Source organism: Herpailurus yagouaroundi, unplaced genomic scaffold (genome assembly GCF_014898765.1).
Source record: "Herpailurus yagouaroundi ecotype Mexico unplaced genomic scaffold, PumYag 195, whole genome shotgun sequence".
In the NCBI taxonomy this organism is placed as follows: domain Eukaryota; kingdom Metazoa; phylum Chordata; class Mammalia; order Carnivora; family Felidae; genus Herpailurus; species Herpailurus yagouaroundi.
The window spans coordinates 7,786,398-7,807,606 of NW_024412426.1; the positions used below are offsets into that span (position 1 = coordinate 7,786,398).

Genomic DNA, 21,209 nt, shown 5'->3' on the forward strand with positions numbered 1-21,209 from the left:
ATTCCAGAACATTTCATCACTCCTCATCCCCTCCTCCTCCCCCCCACAGCCCATGCCAACCACTAATCTACTTTCTGCTTCTGTGAATTTGTCTGCTCTGGACATTTCATATAAATGGAATGTGTGGTTTTTAGTGCCTGGCTTCTTCCCTTTGCATAACGTTTTCAAGATTTATCCATGCTGTAGCATGTAATAGTACTTCATTCATTCTTATGGCTGAAAATATTCCATTATATGGGTAGGCCATATTTTGTTTATACATTAATCAGTTGATATATTGACACTTGGATTGTTTTCACTTTTTGGCTATTACAAATAATGCTGCTATAGACATTTGTGTATAAGTTTTTGTGTAAACATGTTTTTGCTTCCCTTGGGTATGTATCTAGAAGTGGAATTGCTAGATCATATGGTGATTGTATATTTAGTTTTTTGAGGAACTGCCAAACTGTTTTCCAAAGTGCCTGCACCATTTTGACATTCCCACCAGCAATGTATGAGGGTGCTAATGTCTCTTCATTTGTGTCAGTATTCGTTATTGTCTGTTTGTCTGTCTCTCTCTTTTTTAATCATAGCCATCCTAGTGGATATGAAGTGGCATTGTGGTTTTGATTTGCATTTCCCTAATGATTGTTGATGTTGAAATGTTTTCATATGCCATTGGCCATTTGTATATTTTTCTGGAGAAATGTTTATTCAGATCCTTTGCCCATTTTTTAATTGGGTTATCTGTCTTTTTATTGTTGAATCCTAAGAGTTCTTTGTGTATTCTGGATACTAGACCTTATCTGATATATGGTTTATAGATATTTTCTCCCATTCTGTGGGGTTCTTTTACTTTCTTCATAGTGTTCTTTCAAACACATAAGTTTTTAATTTTGATGAAGTCCAATTTATCAACTTGTTCTTTCATCCCTACTGCTTTTTGTGTCATATCTAAGAATCCATTGTGTCATCTAAGGTCATGAAGATTTATGCCTGTTTTCTTTTGAAAGTTTTATAGTTTTAGCTTTTACATTTAGGTCTTTGATTCATTTAGCTGTTTCATATATGGCATGAGGTTGGGATGCAACTTAATTCTTTTGTGCATGAATATCCAATTATTGGAGTTTCATTTTTTTTTTAGTGTTTATTTTTTTGAGAGAGAAAGAAAGAGAGGGAGTATGTGACTGGGGGAGAGGCAGAGAGAGAGAGGGAGAGAGAATCCCAAGCAGGCTTCACCCTGTTAGGGCGGAGCCTGATGCAGGGCTCGATCTCATAAACCATGAGATCATGACATGAGCCAAATTCAAGACTCAGACGCTTAATCAACTGAGCCACCCATGTGCCCCTGGAGTTTCATTTTTTAAAACTTAATAAATACATCATAATTTTTTGCAAACATTATTAACATCATTTCAACATTAGCAGTTTCAAAAAATAATGTATGAAGCACATACTGTCTACCAGACATTATGTTGGACATAAGATCTAAAAAGATTAAAAAAAAAAATCCCTCCCTTCAGTATCATAGAGCTGGAAATTAAGAACATGGAAAGTTGTAATAAAAAGTTGAATGGGGGGCGCCTGGGTGGCTCAGTCGGTTAAGCAGCTGACTTCGGCTCAGGTCATGATCTCGCGGTCCGTGAGTTCGAGCCCCGCGTTGGGCTCTGTGCTGACAGCTCAGAGCCTGGAGCCTGTTTCAGATTCTGTGTCTCCCTCTCTCTGACCGTCCCCTGTTCATGCTCTGTCTCAAAAATAAATAAAACGTTAAAAAAAAAATAAAAAAAAAAAGTTGAATGGAACATATAAGATATTTGAAGAAATTAATAATGGTTTTAAGAAGTAGATTTTTGAGAGACTGCGTGTGAAAGTAGAATGACAAGTCTCATATAAAAAGAAAAATATTCCTGACAGTTGCAGCAAAAAGCACTTGGTGGTTACTATGCAGTAGAGATGTTTTACCTTGATTAGTACTCTTAGAGTCATTTGCTGTTAATTTCCTAATTTGGGGGTGGATGAGAAAAAAATTTTCTGTCATCTCCAAATTTGAGGTAAAATTTTGACCATAATAGAAATGACAAAGAAATCTGTCCCTCATTTTCTCTCCCTGTCTCTTTAGTATAGCTGACTTAATATTTATTTAATTCAGAGCAAAGGGTTCTCTACAGCAGTGTTCTCTGAATCATTCTTGACCAATTCTGAATTTTTTTCACCCCTTTGTCTTCCAGGGATTTTTTCCTGTTGATGCTAATCTTAGAATTGTTGATATGTGTTGTTAAGATTTGTAGTTATTTATGCTACCTTTTTTAAAAGTAGGCTTAATCTTTTGAGATTAATTACTGAATTAAGGACATGTTAAATTCATTGTATTAGTGTGCTTGGGCTGTCATAACAGAATACCATAGACTGTGTGGCTTAATCAGTAGAACTTTATGATCTCACAGTTTGGAGGATTAAAATGCAAGATCAGGTGCAAGCTCTTCTAGTATGGCTCGCAGAGGGCCTTTTCTGGCTACTTTTCACCTGCCTTTCCTCGGTGTCCACATACAGGGGTATTTCTGATGTCTCTTTCTCTTCTAATAAGGACACCAGCCCTTTTAGAATAAGGTCATCCTTATGACGTCATTTCATCTTAATTAACCTCTTCAGAGGCCCTGCCTCTGAATACAGTCACATCGAGGAGGTACCTGGGTGGCTCAGTTGGTTAAGTGTCTGACTCTTGATTTTGGCTCGGGTCAGGATCTCACAGTTTGTGAGTTCGAGCCCTACGTTGGGCTCTGTGCTGACAGTGTGGAGCCTGCTTGGGATTCTTTCGTTTTCTGCCCTTCCACTGCTTGTGCGCTCTCTCTCAAAATAAATAAACTTTAAATACAATCATATTGGGGATTAGGGATTCAATATTTAAATTTTGGGAGAGGGTGGCTGCACAGTTCAGTGCATAACATTTCAGTAACAAATAGATGTCACTTTTATATTCTTTATTTTATAATAAGAAAATATAGTGAGTTTCTGTAAAATTTACATTGTTACTGGAGGGGGAAAAATCCTCGTGTTATCTAGGTTCTCTACACCTGTATTTTCTCAACTCTAAAACGGGAAACTGGCTAGTTGATTTCTGAACACTAAAATTCTGTTTCTTCAGTTTAGGATTATTGATTTCTAACATTATTCAGCAGATACGTTATAGGAAGCATAATAGAAATGGATATTCTAGAAATCAGCATTCCACCAACTTCTCATAACTGAGGTGAAGGGCTTAATCATCCTGTTTTCATCTAAATTCTGATACAGTTAACTTTTTTTCAACTAGCTGTGCTGGTTAGATTTTACTATGTATAATTTAAAGATTTGTATGCCACATGTTACTTTTTTTCCTTCCAGTTAATAATACTCTTTATACAATGTAATTTATTTATCATCCGTGGCTACATCTCATTGTAATGAATTCAAGCAATACAGTGAATATAGATAGCAAAATGTGAGATTCCCTTTCATACCTTCTCCTCTTTCAAATGAAATAACCACAATTAACAGTTTGTTATGCGTTCTTCCAGTCTTCTTTCTATGAATGTACATATGAATATTGATTTATGCACATATTTTTTCATAAATGAGATCATGCTGTATATATTCTCTTATTTAAATTTTTCATCAGCAGTGTCTTACAATTTTCATACATAACCAGGATGTATGTCTATCTTTTTTAAATGGCTGCATAGTGTTATATGATATTATAATTTATCTGTTCCCCTTTTGTTGGATGTTACTTTGTTTTATTACTATTAAAAACAGTGTTGCACGAACATCCCTGTGCACACATCCTTTTGTGCAGAGATTCCTTTAGAATATATTTCTTACATATGGGATTGAACACACTGAAAATTTTGATGGCCTTCCTAAATGGATTTGCAAATTTACATTCTCACCAACAGGGAGCAAGAGTTCATTTACCTTTACCATTGCTGAAAAAATACTTTAAAATTTATTCCATTATGATGGTTTAAAAATTATATTTCATTATTTTGAAGTAACATCTGATATCTGGGCTGTTAAGCATCCTTTCTTTTGTTCATTGGCCATTTGTATTTTTCTATGGATTCCTTTAATGTACCCATTTTTCTTATGGAATATCTTGTAATGCTGATTTGTAAGAAATTTTTAAAGTCTATTTTGCATGTGAATCCTTTATTTTAAATGTTGCAGATACATTTTCCCTGTCTTTTAACTTTGCTTCTGGTATCTTGTAGAATGGAGATTTTTCATTATGTGAGAATGTCAATCATTCTCTTTATGGCCTGTTTTGTGTAGTGTGTAGGGTAACTTTCCCCATGTAGGGTTATTTAATTTTTTTCTGCTCTTTTCTAATATTGTTTCTTTAACTCCATTTGGAGTTTATTTAAATGGATGGCTCAACCCTGTTTTTATATAGTCCATTCTTTCCTCACTGATTTGACGCTCCCTTTATCTTAATCTTAAATCTCTGTGTACAAGTTTCCCCCAAAATAGACTGTTCCTATGAAACCTTTCATAAGCCAAAATGATGTATAGTGAAGATACTATTACCATTAATTTATATAGAAACAATTTTTAGTGTTCCCAGACCCCCAAAATATCCTCTCTTATGCTTTTCTGATACCTTAGGGTATACTTTGGTCACAGATGTACAAAATAAATCAAGATAAGGCACAAATGCTCACTGACATGGTTCAAAGCTATGGTGGCTTGATGCTGAGATACTGAGTGCAGTTCTCGGGGAAGGTGCTTTGTGGGGTCACTCTCACTGCCCAGGGTGCTGGCTGCCTTTGTAATGGCCTGCTGCAAAACAAATGCTGAAAACTTTAAAAAACATTTTTTTTTGTAAAAGCAGAAATCCTCTTGAGGTTTCTTTTCAGTTAGCAAAAACAGGTACTGATGTTATGTCTTTTTATGTAAAAGTAAAGTGGTGTAACTTGAACTTTCAAAAATGGAAAGTATCTGTATATGCAAATCTATTTTTATGTATAATTCTTCCCTCTTTTTGCTATTACTTTTCTCTCTTTTTTGCTATTACTTTTTAGTGTTGCTGTAAGCTTGTCTTACCCTCTTGTAATTTGTGGGCATTAAGTTATATGGGAACCAGAAATCTACATAAGAGACTGCTGGTATTTTAGATAAAACAGTCTCTAGTTGAGGAAATGAAGAATTCATATGAGATTGGTTCATGAGTAGAATGTTACATACTTTAATACATAAAATTTATTATGTTTTAGTTTCTCAGAGGCTTATTTAGGTTTTTTGGTTTCTTTGTTCTTGGTAATATTTTAAATAGTTGATGTTGCTGAATATGCAACCTCTATATAAATATTAGTATGTTAAAATTATTTTTAAAACAAGCTATATTTAAATCGCTTTGGTGAACAACTTTATTTCCATCATCTCATGTTAATGTGTGTTAATGAAAGCTGTCTGTTAATAGGGAAACAAAGTAAGTATGACCAAGCCCATATTTTGGTTTTAGGTTTTCTTTCCTAACAATACAATGAAGAATAAAATAAAAATGAAAAGAAAATAGGTAATTAACTCTTATTTTAAATCAGCTACAGCTAGATGTTATTATAAGAGTAGCATCTGTTACCATGGATCATCCCTAACTCAAGGTCACCTTAAAAGAAAGCTTTGACCTGCTTTATACTTTGAAAAAATAATTCTCAGTGGCCTTGGGCAGCTATAGCCTTTAGTGTACCTAAATTACTGAGCTTACATGAGGAAGTTAAGAGTGGCCATCCTTTCTTCCCTGCAAAATCGGTAGAATCGTGCATTATCTATTAAGTTCTAAAGCATAAGAAATAAAGAAGTAGATATACAAATAAAACTCAAGGTTTTGTGTAGTGGTATTTTTTTTCACATTTACATTACTCAAATTAAATGAATAGATTTGACATGCTTATTAGAACTTCATTTTTTTTTATTAAAAAAATTTTTTAATGTTTATTTTTGAGAGAGACAGACAGCGTGCGAGAGGGGCAGAGAAAGAGGGAGACACAGAATCTGAAGCAGTCTCCAGGCTCTGAGCTGTCAGCACAGAGCCTGATGCAGAGTTTGAACTCAAGAACTGCGAGACCATGACTTGAGTTGAAGTCAGATGCTTAACTGACTGAACCACTCTGGCACCCCTACAACTTCACTTTAAACTTTTGTTTTTGTTTAAAGTATCTCTGATACAAAGAAATAGTATATATGTAGGTGTTGCATATTACTCAAGGAAATACCATTTTCTCTTATTCCTGGATAGTTGAATTGTTTAAGGGTTTTGGGGATTGCACTAAGATTTGAAACATCTGAGGGACATAAAAGAATCTATACTTTTTCCTAGACATTTTAAGCTTAGGATGCCCGAGAGAGCCAGAAATAGGATAGTTCTGTATTATAATTAGCATCTGGAGTCTAGTCAAATCTCACTTGGGCAAGAAACATACCCATTTAGGCTTGGGGAGGTGGGTTTCCTGAAGCTACATATGTCTGTACTTACGATATTCAGTAAATTAATAGCTATATGATAGAACTCACAAAGTGGATCCAGCCTGCAGAGACATATATTGATTGGCCTATACTGTGTTTTTAAAATATCTAGATTTATGACTTCTCCTGAAAATTGGAAGATCTGACAACCTTAACCACCTGTTGCCACAGGGCAGCAACTACCTAGATGGACATATGCTCTCACTTGCCAGAATGCATACCACTCCTTATCCTGAAGATGTCTGTTGCCATTTATCACTATACTTGCACAGTCACCCATTTGCTCAACCCACTTATGTTCATACCCAGCATCTGTAGCCTTAAAATATCTAATTTATAACCATCAGTCTACATTTTTCTATGCTGGTGCAGCTAAGTGAAAATGAGTTGATAGCAATTGATTCATTTTTTTTTCCAGGAACATAATACATATTCATGTCTTCATTTTTGTTCCTTTTTTTATTCCCTGAAATATTTACTTTTGCTGAATCCTATTCATTTTCAACTCCCAACACCTTGACTCTTCCTTGATCACCTCTGTCTCCAGTAGTGTCTTCCTGTCCCCAAGTCTTAGAACACTTATTTTCTCCACCACTGTAAATTTATCATAGTGGAGATTTAGAGTCTCATCCAGTTAAAAAATGGCTGCATTCCTATAAAGAGGCCTTTTAGTAGTCTTTTCTTAATATGGTTCACAATTCATTGTTGTCATTTTGAATACTAAGAAAGTAGTAAGTTTAAATTTTATTTCCCTAATGTATTTTTTTAAGTTTATTTATGTTTTAAAGTTTATTTATTCATTTTGAGAGAGACGGAGACAGCGCAAGTGGGGAAGGAGCAGAGAGAGAGGAAGAGAGAAAGAATCCCAAGCAGGCTCCATAGTGCCAGCGTGGAGCCTGATGCGGGGTTTCAAACTCATGAAACTGTGAGACCATGACCTGAGCCAAAACCAAGAGAGACAGAGCTTATACAAGTGGGGGAGGGGCAGAGAGAGAGAGAGGGAGAGAGAATCCCAAGCAGACTCTGTTCCCTGCTAGGGCAGAGCCCAACTTGGGGCTCAGTCCCAGGGACCTTGGGATCATAACCTGTGCTGAAATCAAGAGTCAGACGCTTAACCGACTGAGCCACCCAGGTGCCTGGTTTTTGTTTTGGTTTTTGTGTTTGTGTTTTCCCAATAGGCTTCACGCCCAACATGGAGTCCAGTGAGGGGCTTAAACTCATGACCCTGAGATTAAGATATGAGCTGAAATCAAGAGTCAGATGCTTAGCCAGCTGAGCTACCCAGGCACCCTTTCCCTAGCTTTCTTAATTGACCTTTGGTCATTAAATTTAAATGTTTTCCTTGCTTTCAGTTACAGATGAGGACACAGTAAAGAGGTATTTTGCCAAGTTTGAAGAAAAATTTTTCCAAACCTGTGAAAAGGAACTTGCCAAAATCAACACATTTTATTCAGGTGAGTAGTTTTTTGGTACAACATACAATAGAATTTCTGCTGTTACAGAAAGAGAAACTCTGCATGTCATTGTTTATTTAACCTTCTGATCATTATTTTAAAATGGTGGCTTGTTTTCCTTCCTATACTGCGTTTAGGGATGTTTTCTATAGCTAAGGTAGGAATGCATCTGGTGCTTCAGTATTTAAGCCTAATACGGTCATTGCCTAGATTCTTTTGCAGTTGCAAGGATTTGGGAACCTCCTTGTGAACCAGTACTTTGTAGAGCTTCGCTCAAGTCCAGGCTAAAGAAAGCTTTAAAGACTCAGAAATTTGATTTTATCATCTCAAAGCCAAATTACAGCTAAATAAGCTAAATAAGCAGTTCCTGCTTATTAATTACATTTCTTTTGTCTTTCCATTGTATGGAATACTCATTTCTATCTCTCTAGAGCAATGTCTCCAGAGTAGCATCTACAAGATGCTATTGGAGTTGAGGAGGAAATACTAGAACTTCTATTTATTTATATCTGACCCTTTAAAATTCTGGTTTTTTATATATGTTTACTCCCCTAGTCCTTTAACTTCTGTTTTTCTGTCTCACAGAGCTCAAGTTTCTTGACTCCTTCATCTATTCCAGTTGACAAGACCCCTCCCAGAATTACTTGCCTCTCTTAGTCATCTTAACCGTTTTGTCCCTTGTGCTTTTTAAATCCTTTTACCCTCATTGCTTTGTACTGCTTCTGCCTATCAAAATTCCAACTGTGAACCAATCCAGCATTTCCTTCTCCATGCCTATTCCCTGGGTGCTTAGGATAGCTGGGGGAAAAAAATCACATACCAGAACAAGTTTGAACCAGTGTAAATTCACTGTTACATTCTTAACTGTGTTTTCAAAGCTACCCACAGGTCCTAATCAGTGCCCTTTTCCATGCTCCAAAATGTTTTTCTGGACCCAACTCCATTGTCTTGAATTTTCTGACCCCACCATCTTCTCCATCATGCTCATTATACTATACTCCTTCTTTACAAATAAAAATAAAGGCCTTCAGCTCCTGTTGGTGTATAATACTTATGCAGATGTAGGCCACCCCTCCCCCAAAATACTTGTTCACATTCTTACGCTGATTTATTTCCCTCCAATCTTTTTAGAAAAGATATCCCTCTTTAGTCCATGGCAAATCTCTGCAACTACTGATTAAATTTTAGCTCCTCAAGACCTTGTGCCAGTAATTATTTCTTCTAAGAATTAGTAAATAAACGCATCGTTGATTTTCCTTTTAACTGGTTTAATCTCCTTAGCAAGTCACTGCCTTTTAGCAAAAAAGAAACAAAAAAGGAAGCAAATGCCTTAGTTCTCCTCACCTCTCCCTTATGGCTAGACTTCCTAGGCAAAGAGAGTAGTTTATGCAGAGACACAGAGCCATGAAAGGGCATAGCATGTCCTTTGCACTACACTGTAAGTACCTAGAATGCAGAGACAAAATGGCAATATTATTTGAAACTGTGCAGTGGATAGGTTTTCAGCAAGGGGAAAATGTACAGAACAATTTGCAATGTGCAAGAACGGAGATAATTTCCTTAATTAGGAGTAGGAGTGAAAGAGGAACTAGCAGTGTAGACAGAAGGAGAGGGCAGCCATGTAATGAAGAATGAGGAAGAGGAAGCTAAGAGGAAGGCATTTGCAGGGGAAAGAGTGTTTAGACTGAGAAAAGGCTATAGGATATGACCTATGCCTGTAAATGAAAAATATAAAGGTCAAGTTTATTAGCTTTTTTTTTCTGTGATTTTTTTTGGAAAGATCTCTGAGCCCAGTTCTATGTGGATTATTGAGATCACAAAGAGTAGATAATGATTATTGGTATACAAAGAAAAAAAAAATCTACTGTTAATAAGAGATACATACTACATGTTAAGTTGTAGTAAAAACTGTATACACATGTGACCCATCACACCTAGTCAGATATGTGTATTTTATGTATGTTTGTATGCATCTGTATATGTGTGTATATGCAGTATATTTAAATAATTAATATTTTTTCATGGAATAATATCCTTACTATGTGTAGTATATATTGTTTTCTATAATTATTTCTCTTTGACTTATAATATGCCAATTTATGATCCACACAATTGCTTTTATAACCGTATATTGAGTTATAACCCTAGTTTGAAAAATGGTATCTTAAATTTCATTATTTTTCAAAAATAATTTTAGGCTTTCTACTATTGGAAGTTTGGAGGCTGTGATTAAATGACTTCCTTTTTCCTAGTGTGTTGGCAGGACCAGTAGGGCATGTCTCTTGATGTCACCACAGAGGAGGTACAAATTGATAGTCTTCAGACTGACTTTTTGCCAGGTCAGGAAGTGATGGGTAATATGAAGACATGATTGACAGAAATAGAATTTGGCACTTGTTCTAGACAGTATCATTTTCCTCCTTATTTAGCCACCTGCTCTGTGGCAGATTATCTTATAGACAGCAGTCCTCAGAGACTAGGACACAGAAAAACTATAAATAACTAAAATAACAGGGATGAGTTTAGCGTATAAACCTGCCTCCACCACTTATGTCTCACAGATTATTTAATGGTCAGCTAATAATGGTCACTTTCAAGTGAGATATAGTCTTGACTGAAGCTTTTAAGTACCCCCCAAAAAATGCTATAAAAGCCAAACAACACATAGAATGAATACTACTAAAATGTACATATTTATTTTCATACCAGTTCTGTTACCTACCAGTTATGTTTTGGATTTCTGAACCTTACTATTTTTTTAGAAGAAGTTTACCATTTAATCTTCTGAGGCCTCTATGTACCTTGTTGTAAGATGAGCAAATTCATTCCCAGTCCTCTAGGGTTCCACATGTAATGAGTTAGAAACAATTGACAGTAGTTTGATGTCAGTCATGTAAGTCATTGTATTGCTCTTTATTTTATTTATATTAATATATAAAATCTTTTAGACCGTAGGAGGAGAGGGAAGTTTTTTTAAAGGAAGGCTCCTTTTTGGTGATAACATTACTAATTACTGAAGTCTCCTAGGTCTCTTTTAGTACTAAAAATGGCATCAATTCTAGAGGCGATAGTGTCAGAGATCTTTTTTGTGGTGATTAGTAATATCCTTTTCCATTGGTAATATTAATGACTTCATGTTACAATACCTTTCTCTTTGAACCAGTTTGCTTTCTCTCTCCATTCAAAGTACTTACCTTCCAAGCCATGTTTTTATGTGCCTACATAAAAACAAAATGTTAGAATGTGTCTGTTGCTTTTAATATTCCATTATTAAAACAGGCAAGCCTTTTTAAAAAATGTTTATTTATTTTGAGAGAGAGTGCTATAAGACCCAGGGGGGTGGAGGGGGTGAAGGGGAGGAGAAAGAGAGAGCATCCCAAGCAGGCTCCACCTGTCGGCTCAGAGCTCAACACAGGGCTTGAACTCACGAAACCATGAAATCATGACCTGAGCCGAAATCAAGAGTCAGACACTTAACCTACTGAGCTACCCAGGCGCCCCAGTTGGAATGTTTTAAATAGCTAAGGTCTTCTTCCTTTGTTTCTAAACAGTCTGTTTTTTCTGACCTGTCCTAAATTTTTGGCTTCAATTATTCTGAATTCACAGCAATTTTATGAGCTTTTCTGTTCTTTACCAAAAAAGAGGGAGGGAAGTGGGAAAGGTAGGAGGGAAGGAATGAAATTACAGTAGTGTTATTCAGAAGTATGAAAATTATGGCATTAGAAACATTTATTTCTTGGCTATAGAATATTTTCGGGCTTCATATATATGCAAGACCAATTGGATAATAGTTACTCAGAACTATTCCTATTACAGTTATTCCTGTAATCCTATTATGTCTATTTTTCTTTATTCTTACTGAATTTGAAGCATTGTATATTATTATGCCACTGAATGTGTGTAATAAAACATAAGTATCTCTTTCACTGAAATAGTAAATATTCATTTTACAAGTGATCATATGTATCTAGTACCCACATAGCTAAATTATGGCTTAATGACTGATATGTGTGTATGTGTTTGCTTGCATATGTATAAAGACATGGATTAAGTATATATTAATTAGCGTGATCATGGGTCTGTGATATTGTTTAAAATTCCCATTGTCCTATTATTTTTTCCTACATCATGATTCTCTTGAGTTCATTTCAACAGAATCATTTACTTCAGAGCTATTAAAGAATGGGGAGGTGGGGAGAAGTTGGAAATTATTTATGTACTATCCACATATCCACTGTCCTTCTCTTCTGTCATATCATTTCTTTCTTTCTAAGACTGAGAAGATGGGCAATGCCCATGGTCATGGAGTAACACAGTTGCCGGATGGCATCTTAATAAAAAAGCCGACTGTCATCAAAAGTAATGTTTTTTTAAACTGTGGGTTGCAACTCTACACATGGGTCAGGGAATTAAAATACGAGGGGTCATCTTGGGTATTTAAAAAATAATATATGGGCACCTGGGTAGCTCAGTCCGTTAAGCATCTGACTCTTGATTTCACCTCAGGTCATGATCTCATGGTTTCGTGAGTTCAAGCCCTGCATCGGACTCAGCGCTGGCAGCGTGGAACCTGCTTGGGATTCTCGCTCTCCCTCTCTCTCTGCCCCTCCACCACTCATGCTGTCTCTGTCACTCTGAAAATAAATAAACTTTAAAATAAAAATTAAAAAATACATGAAAAGAAATAGTAGAATGGAATAGTAGAATAGCTATTGTGTGTATTGGTCAACTGTACTATTTCTTTTATGTACAATATGATACTTGGTATTTTCAAATTTTGCAAAGTACTGTGGAAAGTGACATGAAGAACCATTGACTTTGCTTAGAGGAAGAGAGGGATTGAGGAAAAGCCTACACAAGAAGTAAAATTTAAATTGCATCCTTGAAAATGCGTAGGCATCTCCACATGCTCTTGGAGTAGCATATTGAGGATAACAGTCGGAGAGGAGTTGGAGTGCAGTGTTCCAGGGAAACACCTATCCAGATGCAATGTGAAATCAAAGTACATGACATATTTGGGATTGAGGAGTATAACAGATAGTCTGCTGAGGCTGGAGTTGTTTTACCCACACATGGAAATTTTAGACTTCAGTATTTGAGGTGTAACAATCTCAGGTAATAAGAATTCCAGATAAAAGCACAAAAATGTCATGTAATATAACAACTAACTACCCTGTATCATCTCGGATGGGTCAGCCGTCTTACAAATTTTGTATTTCAAATAATACTGACATCCATAAATTGAATTAGCAAGATCATAACATTGCAAGATAAGTATACAAAAAATCCAAAGTATTCTAAAACACTAACGTTGTTTTCTCAACAATTATTCTTGAGTTGCATAACTATAATAGCTTTGTTATTCTTAAGATAGTTTATAGTTCTGAAATAACTTTTCTCTGAAAGTAAAATATATATAAATCTGGTGAAAACTAAAAAAATACCTTGTTGGGGTCCCTAGGTAGCTCAGTCCGTTGAGCGTCCAACTCTTGATTTCACCTCAAGTCATGATCTCATGGTTCGTGAAATCAAGCCCACATTGGACTCTGCTCTGACAGCTCAGATGTACTCTGTACTCTGTATCTTTCAAAATAAATAAATAAGTAAATAAATAAATAAAAATAGGATCTCGTTAACCCTAATGTCCCTAATGTATTTAAGGGACATATAGGTGCTTTGAAAGTTTTGAATGGTTATTGGAAATTTTTATCAAATATTTTATTATCTGAGAGCTTATGGCATTAAGCATGTATTCTTAAAATAATCTGTTCTCATTCAGTCACTGGATTTACTGGAATGTGTAGAGATTGGAATTTATTGCCAAGATAGGCTATTTTTAATCAGTATTTATAAAATTACTTAGAAATATTCATTTTTAATTTTTAATTATATTTATAGAGTTTAATTCATAGGCCAAAGTACATTTTTGTGTACATATATACCTTTTCCCAAATTCTGTGCTGTCCCATATATTTGAACTTTTTGGAGCCCTGACTCTAGAAAACTGTGGTGTCATTGAAAAATAGATTTGGACACTTGTCAAAAGCAGTGTTTCTCATCCTTTTTAAACCTATTGATAAGTATTAAACCCTTTTTCTAAGTATAACACTGTAACTATGGTAATACTGAATTCTTTTTTGAAATATGCTTTATACTCCCCTACTTCCAAACAAGGATTTTCCTTTATGTGCTCTTCCAGATAGCTTTCCCCTTAAGGAAGAGAATCACTGGTTCAAAAACTAGCAAAATACCCCTGGCATTTATTATTCCTCTATTTCTCTATAGGCACTTGGATTACTAGAGAGTTTTTCCTACATATTCATTCATTCACTCAGTCAACAAACATTGATTGAGCCTACTGTATGCAAGCTCTTATAATATAAAGATGATGATGATAGTCCACACAAAAATTTATATGTGAATATTAATAGCATAATTTATATAGTAAAAAAATAGAAACAATTGTCCATCAACATGCATATTTAAACAAAATGTGGTATATCCACCCAACAAAGTATAATTCAGCAATAAAAAGAACAAACTCCTGTGGATGAACATCAAAGTCATTATGTTAAGAATCCAGACAGATGCAAAAGACAACACATCGTATGATTCCTTTATAAAAGTGTCCAGAAAAGGCAAGTTTATAGAAACAGAAAGCAGATCAGTGGTTACTTGGGGCCAGGGGTGGGAATGAGGAATGACAGCCAGTGGCCATGACAGAAGTGTATGGGATGTTGGAAATGTTCTAAAATTGAATGGTGTTGATGATTGCGCAACTCCACAGATTTACTAAAAATCACCAAACTGTGCTTACCATCGGTGAATTCTATGCTGTGTAAAGTATATCTGAAAAAGCTATTAGAAAATTGCTCACCATTAAAACATGAAGATTTTTTTTGCTCTCAAGAGAGAAGCATTGGCCTTAGAGAGCTCACGGTTAATGAAACAAACATATAAACAAAGAATTATATGTTCAGTGTGCTTTGTATGCATGTTTGTGGTCTAATGAGAGCCCTGTAGAGGGAGTTTCAAGTTGTAGCTGAGAGTTGTTAGGCAAGAAAGACTTTACATAGAAAATAATATTTGAGGTTAGCCTTGAAAAATGAGTGAGGAGTTTGCCAGATGGGGAGGCATTTGTTTCATGACATTGCTGGCATGCAGGAAGTAACAGTTCTTCTTTCTTTCCATTTTTTGGACTACTTTCATTTTTAATATCCATATGATGAAAGATGTAAATAATTACAAAATTTATGTATTGACATTTGTGGCTAAGGATGGTAAACAGATAGCAAATTCATATATCAGTCTTTTAACAGTAAAAGTTGATCATTCATATACTTATGATTTTCTGGCTTTTGGGTCTTAGAAGTTACCTAAGCTTTTTAATCAGCAAAGTAATTTATAGTTGACCTTGTCTCACATTCTTTCATTATATATTGTGTATGTATTTGTGTATACTGTTTTTTTGTATGGCTTTTAACTGGTTAGGGCATAAATATTTTAGTTGTTAATAAAACAGAAGTGTTATATGTATCTTTTGATCTAGAAGCATCACGAAAAAATTACTGAATCATTAAGTGCACAGTGAACCAAGAAAGAACCAAAAAGTTCTATATTGTTTTTGATCAGAAGGATAATAAGATAAACAACTTTGCAGTGGAAATGCTTACCTTTAATAAGAAATTTGAGATTCATTTTGCCTTTTCAGTTGGAGATTTGAAAATAGGTAAATAGTTCTTTTTCTTACAATATGGATGATTAGGAAGAAATCCTGAAAACCTCTCAACTACAAAACAGTAAGATGCTGCATAAAATATGCAAAATTAATTAGATACAAAATAAAACAATATGCTTAGTATGGCTAAAGACATAGAAGAATATCAAAACCATGAACAAAGAAGAAACGATCAAAATTGACTTTTTAAAATAACCAATTAAAACTTTTAATAATTAAAATATAATCACTGAATTTAATATCTTAACCAGTTAAACCTGTAAATTAGGTAGAGATTAAGAGAGAATTTATAGGAGCGCCTGGATGGCTCAGTCGGTTAAGCGTCTGACTTCAGCTCAGGTCATGATCTCACTGCTTATGAGTTCGAGCCCCGTGGCAGGCTGTGTGCTCACAGCTCAGAGCTTGAAGCCTGCTTCAGATTCTGTGACTCCCTCTCTCTCTGCCCTTCCCCTGGTCATGCTCTCTCTCTGCCCCTTAAAAAAAAAAAAAAAAAGTTAAAAAAAAATTTAAAAAAAGAGAATTTATACACTTGAACATAGAGCTGAAGCAGTTACCCAGATTGCAACAAAAAGAGGAAAATACAAACTATGTAAAAGAGCGTGAAGTCAAAAGGCCATAGTTTGTATCTATGATTTTGCCTTTTCCGCTACCCTTTGCCCTCAGCCAGAAGCCCAACTGACTAGGGTTCTTTAGTGGATAGAATGACCCAGACTTCAATTCCTGATGGGTCTGAATCGTCAATAATTCTTTTCTTTGATGTCTGCGGCCTCCCATTAATTTTTATTACTTGTCATGGAAATACTAGGATATATTCCAAAGAGTCTCCTGGGTTATGGACACAATCCTCCCTGCTCCTATTGTATATCAACAATTCGCTTTCCCCTTGGTCATTGGGATCAATCACTAATCAGTAAACAACTTCTTTGCCTACTGGTTCAGTAGTATGATGAGCCCCAAATGGCCAGGTGTTCCTCATCTTCCAATTCAGTGTAACTGTTGTTGTATTCCTCTGAAAGAAGCGTTTCTTCTTGAGAACTAACCAATAGGCAGAGCTCAAGTTGCAGATTGGGAAGCAAAAATTGGGTGAGTGAATTTTTAGTATAGTAGTGAAAGGAGCCACTCCCACTTCCCTTCCTTGATTCGTAGACTCTGTATTTTGACTGTGTTTGCGAAAACACCAATATAATGCTATAAGGCAGAACCCTATTCTTCAAGAGTTTTGTCTCTCATTTTAAGTCTTTCTTTGAGCTAGCAATTTCTGGGTATGTGGTAGGACCATTATATTCCATGGATATGCTTATTGTTTTACTACCTTTGCTGTGAAATGAGTTTTTTTATCAGAAACAAAGCTGTGTAGTATACCATGAAAATGGATAAGACATTCCAGGTAATAGTGGTGCTAGCCAGAAATGTTATGAGTAGGGATGGCACAACCATATCAAGAATACATTTATTCCAGAGAGGACAGATCTGCCCCCTGCATCCAGTTGCATTCAACCTGCCACTAGGTGGCTGACCAGCACTTATGGGGAATGATGCCATTTCTGGGGCTCAGACAATGCTGGCATCTGCTGCCAGATAAGAAGCTGCATTATTAGGTGCATAGCTGCATACCAGGTGCTAGAGGCTGTGTTGATTTGCTCCAGTGATGATACCACATCTAGAATGGCAGCTGACATCAGAATGAGCACTTGATTACATTTGCTGTGATCCACAGTCATTCTTCAAGATCCATACAACTTCTGCACAGACTAAATAGATGAATTAAATGGGGAACGATAGATATCAACATCCCTGTATCTTTCAGGTCTCTGGTTGTGGCACTAAGCTCTGGAGTTCCCCTAGGGATGTGTTTTTGCTTCTTGATTATTATCTTGATAGGGAGAAGTTCTTGGAACTTCCACTAGTCCTTCCGACAATAATGGCCCTTATCCCTGGGTCAGAGTCAGTGTGAGATTTGTACAAGTGGCCTGATGTTTCTATTTCAGTTATACATTCTAGAACTGAGAAAGTAATCATAGTGTGAGTTCATGGACCAACTGGGTCCACTGTGAGTTAAACCTGAACACTATAAATCTCCATTTGACTGCTGGGCCAAGTGGCATTTGGAGTCTCTAGAAATTTGCATCAGTCCAGAGATAGCATAATTCTAAGGAGGCCTCTGAGATTCCATCCTCCTCATGTATTCTGTATCTTTCCCCAGTTATTCAGTCAAACATCTATCTAGGTGTTGCTCTGAAGGGATTTTGCAGCTGTATTCAAGGTCCCAAATCAGTTGACTAAGAACGGGAGATTATTGGGGCACCTGGGTGGTTCAGTTGGTTAACTGTGTGACTTTAGCTCCGGTCATGATCTTGTGGTTTGTGAGTTTGAGCCCCATGTCGGGCTTTGTGCTGACAGCTTGAAGTCTGGAGCCTGCTTCAGATTCTATGTCTCCCTCCCTCTCTGCCCCTCCTCTGCTTACACTTATGTGCACGCACTATCTCAAAATAAATCAACATTAAAAAAAAAAAAAAAAAAGAATGGGAGATTATCCCAAGGAAGCCTGACTACTCACATAAGTGATTAAAAGAGACTGAGCTATTCCTGAGGAGAGAGATTCAAATCATGAATATTCACGAGGTTGTACAACCATCACCATTATATAATTCCAGAACATGTTCATCATCCCCAAAAGACCCCATGCCCATTAGCAGTCATTCCCCATTCTTCCAACCCCCTAGACCCTAGCAATCACTAATCTGTATCTGGGTTTGCCTGTTCTGGACATTTCATATAAATGGAATAAGATAACATGTAGCATTTTGTGTCTGGTTTCTTTAACTTACCATGGTTTCTTCAAGTTTCATTCGTGTTGTAGCATCTATCAGTACTTCATTCTTTTTTATGACTGAATAATATTTCCTGTGTGTGTGTGTGTGTGTGTGTGTGTGTGTGTGTGTGTGTGTGTCACTTATCCTTTCATTGGTTAATGGACATTTAGGGTTTGTTTTTTTTTTTTACTATTTTTCTAGTTTTTTTTGACTATTGTGAATACATATTCATGTATATGTACAAGTTTTTGTGTGAACGTATATTTTCAGTTCTCTTGGGTATATACCTAGGAGTGAAATTGCTGCATCTTAAGGTAACTAACTCTATGTTTAACTTTTCGAGAATGGACAAACTCTTTTCCAGATTATAATGTGGCTGTACCATTTTGCATTCTCACTTTTCATGGCTTTTTAAATTCTGTATCTTCATCTGTAAAAACAAAGGGTACACTTGAGGTTTTACAGGGAGGGAAACGTGGGATAGAATGATAGGATGAAATGTTACACCAAAACATTTTTTTCCTATCCAGTTCTAAATATTACATGTAACATTTTTTTTCCTAGAAATTTTAGGGAAACAAACTGGAATAAATACTAAAAATTCAGAAGTCAGTGAGAAGTTTACCAGCTTTTTTATCTTGATGTTTTGAAATTCTTTTTTCTTTCTTTCTTTCTTTTTTTTTTTTTTTTTAACAGAGAAGCTTGCGGAGGCTCAGCGCAGGTTTGCTACACTTCAGAATGAGCTTCAGTCATCACTGGATGCACAGAAAGAGAGCACTGGCGTTACTACACTGCGACAGCGCAGAAAGCCAGTCTTCCACTTGTCCCACGAGGAACGTGTCCAACATAGGAATATTAAAGACCTTAAACTGGCCTTCAGCGAGTTCTACCTCAGTCTTATCCTGCTGCAGAACTATCAGGTACTTCAGTTTTTACCCTGGAGAATGGAATCTTCAAATAATTGAGAAATTTGGAATTAACCTTGAACTATACTAATGGGCCAATCCAAAAAGGGAAATCTTTAGCATGTCATTATTTTTTAGGTTCTTAATGTGATTTCAGTTGTTCTAATTGGCTAAAAACCACATATCAAAGGTAGCAAAATAGTGTAACAAGGTTTCTATTTTGGGGGCGCCTGGGTGGCTTAGTTAACTGACTTCGGCTCAGGTCATGATCTCATGATTCGTGCTTTCGAGCCTCACATCATGCTCTGTGCTGACAGCTCGGAGCCTGGAACCTGCTTCAGATTCTGTCTCCCTCTCTCTCTCTGCCCTCCCCCGCTCCCACTCTGCTCTGCTCTCTCTCTCTCTCTTTCTCAAAAATAAACATCAAAAAAATTTGTGAAAAGATTTCTGTTTTTGAAGATCAGTTTTTGAAAACTTTTTGTACAACATTCACTATATTCACTCACAGTTTGCTTCCTAATGGCTTGCTTCTGTTTTTAGAGGCATCTGTGGTAGTGGTGAATAGAAATAAGAAATTGTATATGTTTACCCAACCACCACTGGCTATGTAAGAGCTTTATATTCTTCCAAACCTATAGCAAAATTTCCACAAAGGCAATTAGACAGTTAACTTTCCTGAAACTAACACTAATAATATTATAAAAGATACTGACTTTTCAATTTACAACTAACAATCCTTCCAATTTTATTATCCGCAGACTGCAATATGACTCTGTGATAAAAAAAATCTTTATGGAATTACGGAATCACTATATTGTACACCTGAGACTAATGTAACACTGTATATTAACTACATTAGAATTAAAATAAAGGTTTTTTTTTAAGTAGAAAAGAATTCTTGTGAGAGAAAAGAAATTAGGTCACAGCAAATATATATAGAGACTGAATATCTATGCAATTAGGATATATGACTATTTTTAAAATCCAATCTGTAAAGCCTTACTACCATGACATTAAATTATGGAAATTGAAGGCATTTATTAATTTCTAATTCTTTACAGATTTGTTTACATAGTTGACTCTATAACAAATTTATAGAAGAACAGATGATTTGTTCAATAATAAACATTTCAGTAGGCAAAAGCTTCTCTAATCTCTAAATTTAGTGACTTTGCATACTATTCTTTTTCCATTTTATTGTGATTAGTACTGATAATCTGTGGCTACAATCATCACAGGATGAAAACTCAAGATCATACAACAAAAGTATTCTAGGGGTAAATTGGGAGTTTTAAAATAAGAAGACATTATAGTCTCATATCTGCAGTATTCTAAGCTGTTAATGCATGTACTTATTTCCATCTCTTTCATAATTCTGTGTTCTTCTTTGATAATTTAATATTTTATCATTCAAAGAAGAATAGTAAAGCATATCATGAGAAATTATTTTCCTTTGAAATTTATCTATAGCTTTATAATTTATATTTAAAAAGAAACAAAAATGTATTCTTTCTTATAATGCTGTAAAACATTAACGTTTCATATTTCATTGATTATGCTTCTGTGTTACAGGGAAATACCCCTCTTAAATTTTGTTTTATTAACTTTCCCAGCAGCTTTTGTGTGGGGTCATTATAAAAAGCTCCCTGGGGGGCCTGGATGGCTCAGCTGGTTAAGCTCAGGTCATAAACTCATGGTTTGTGAGTTTGAGCCCCACATTGGGCTCTGTGCGGACAGCCCAGAGTCTGGAGCCTACTTTGGATTCTGTGTCTCCCTATCTCTCTGTGCCCTCCCCCACTCATGCTCCCTCATTCTCTCT

At 35.8% G+C, this 21,209-nt stretch overlaps 1 protein-coding gene across 1 annotated transcript in view; it reads left to right on the plus strand.

The window, feature by feature from the left end:
- The window catches only part of XPR1 (xenotropic and polytropic retrovirus receptor 1), a 217,012-nt gene that overhangs the window by 124,615 nt on the left and 71,188 nt on the right, over positions 1-21,209 (plus strand). Inside the window, exons 3-4 of the mRNA XM_040446496.1 lie at positions 7,833-7,934; positions 19,182-19,405. Of these exons, the coding sequence (XP_040302430.1) occupies positions 7,833-7,934; positions 19,182-19,405 (326 nt within the window). The remainder of the gene's footprint in view (positions 1-7,832; positions 7,935-19,181; positions 19,406-21,209) is intronic.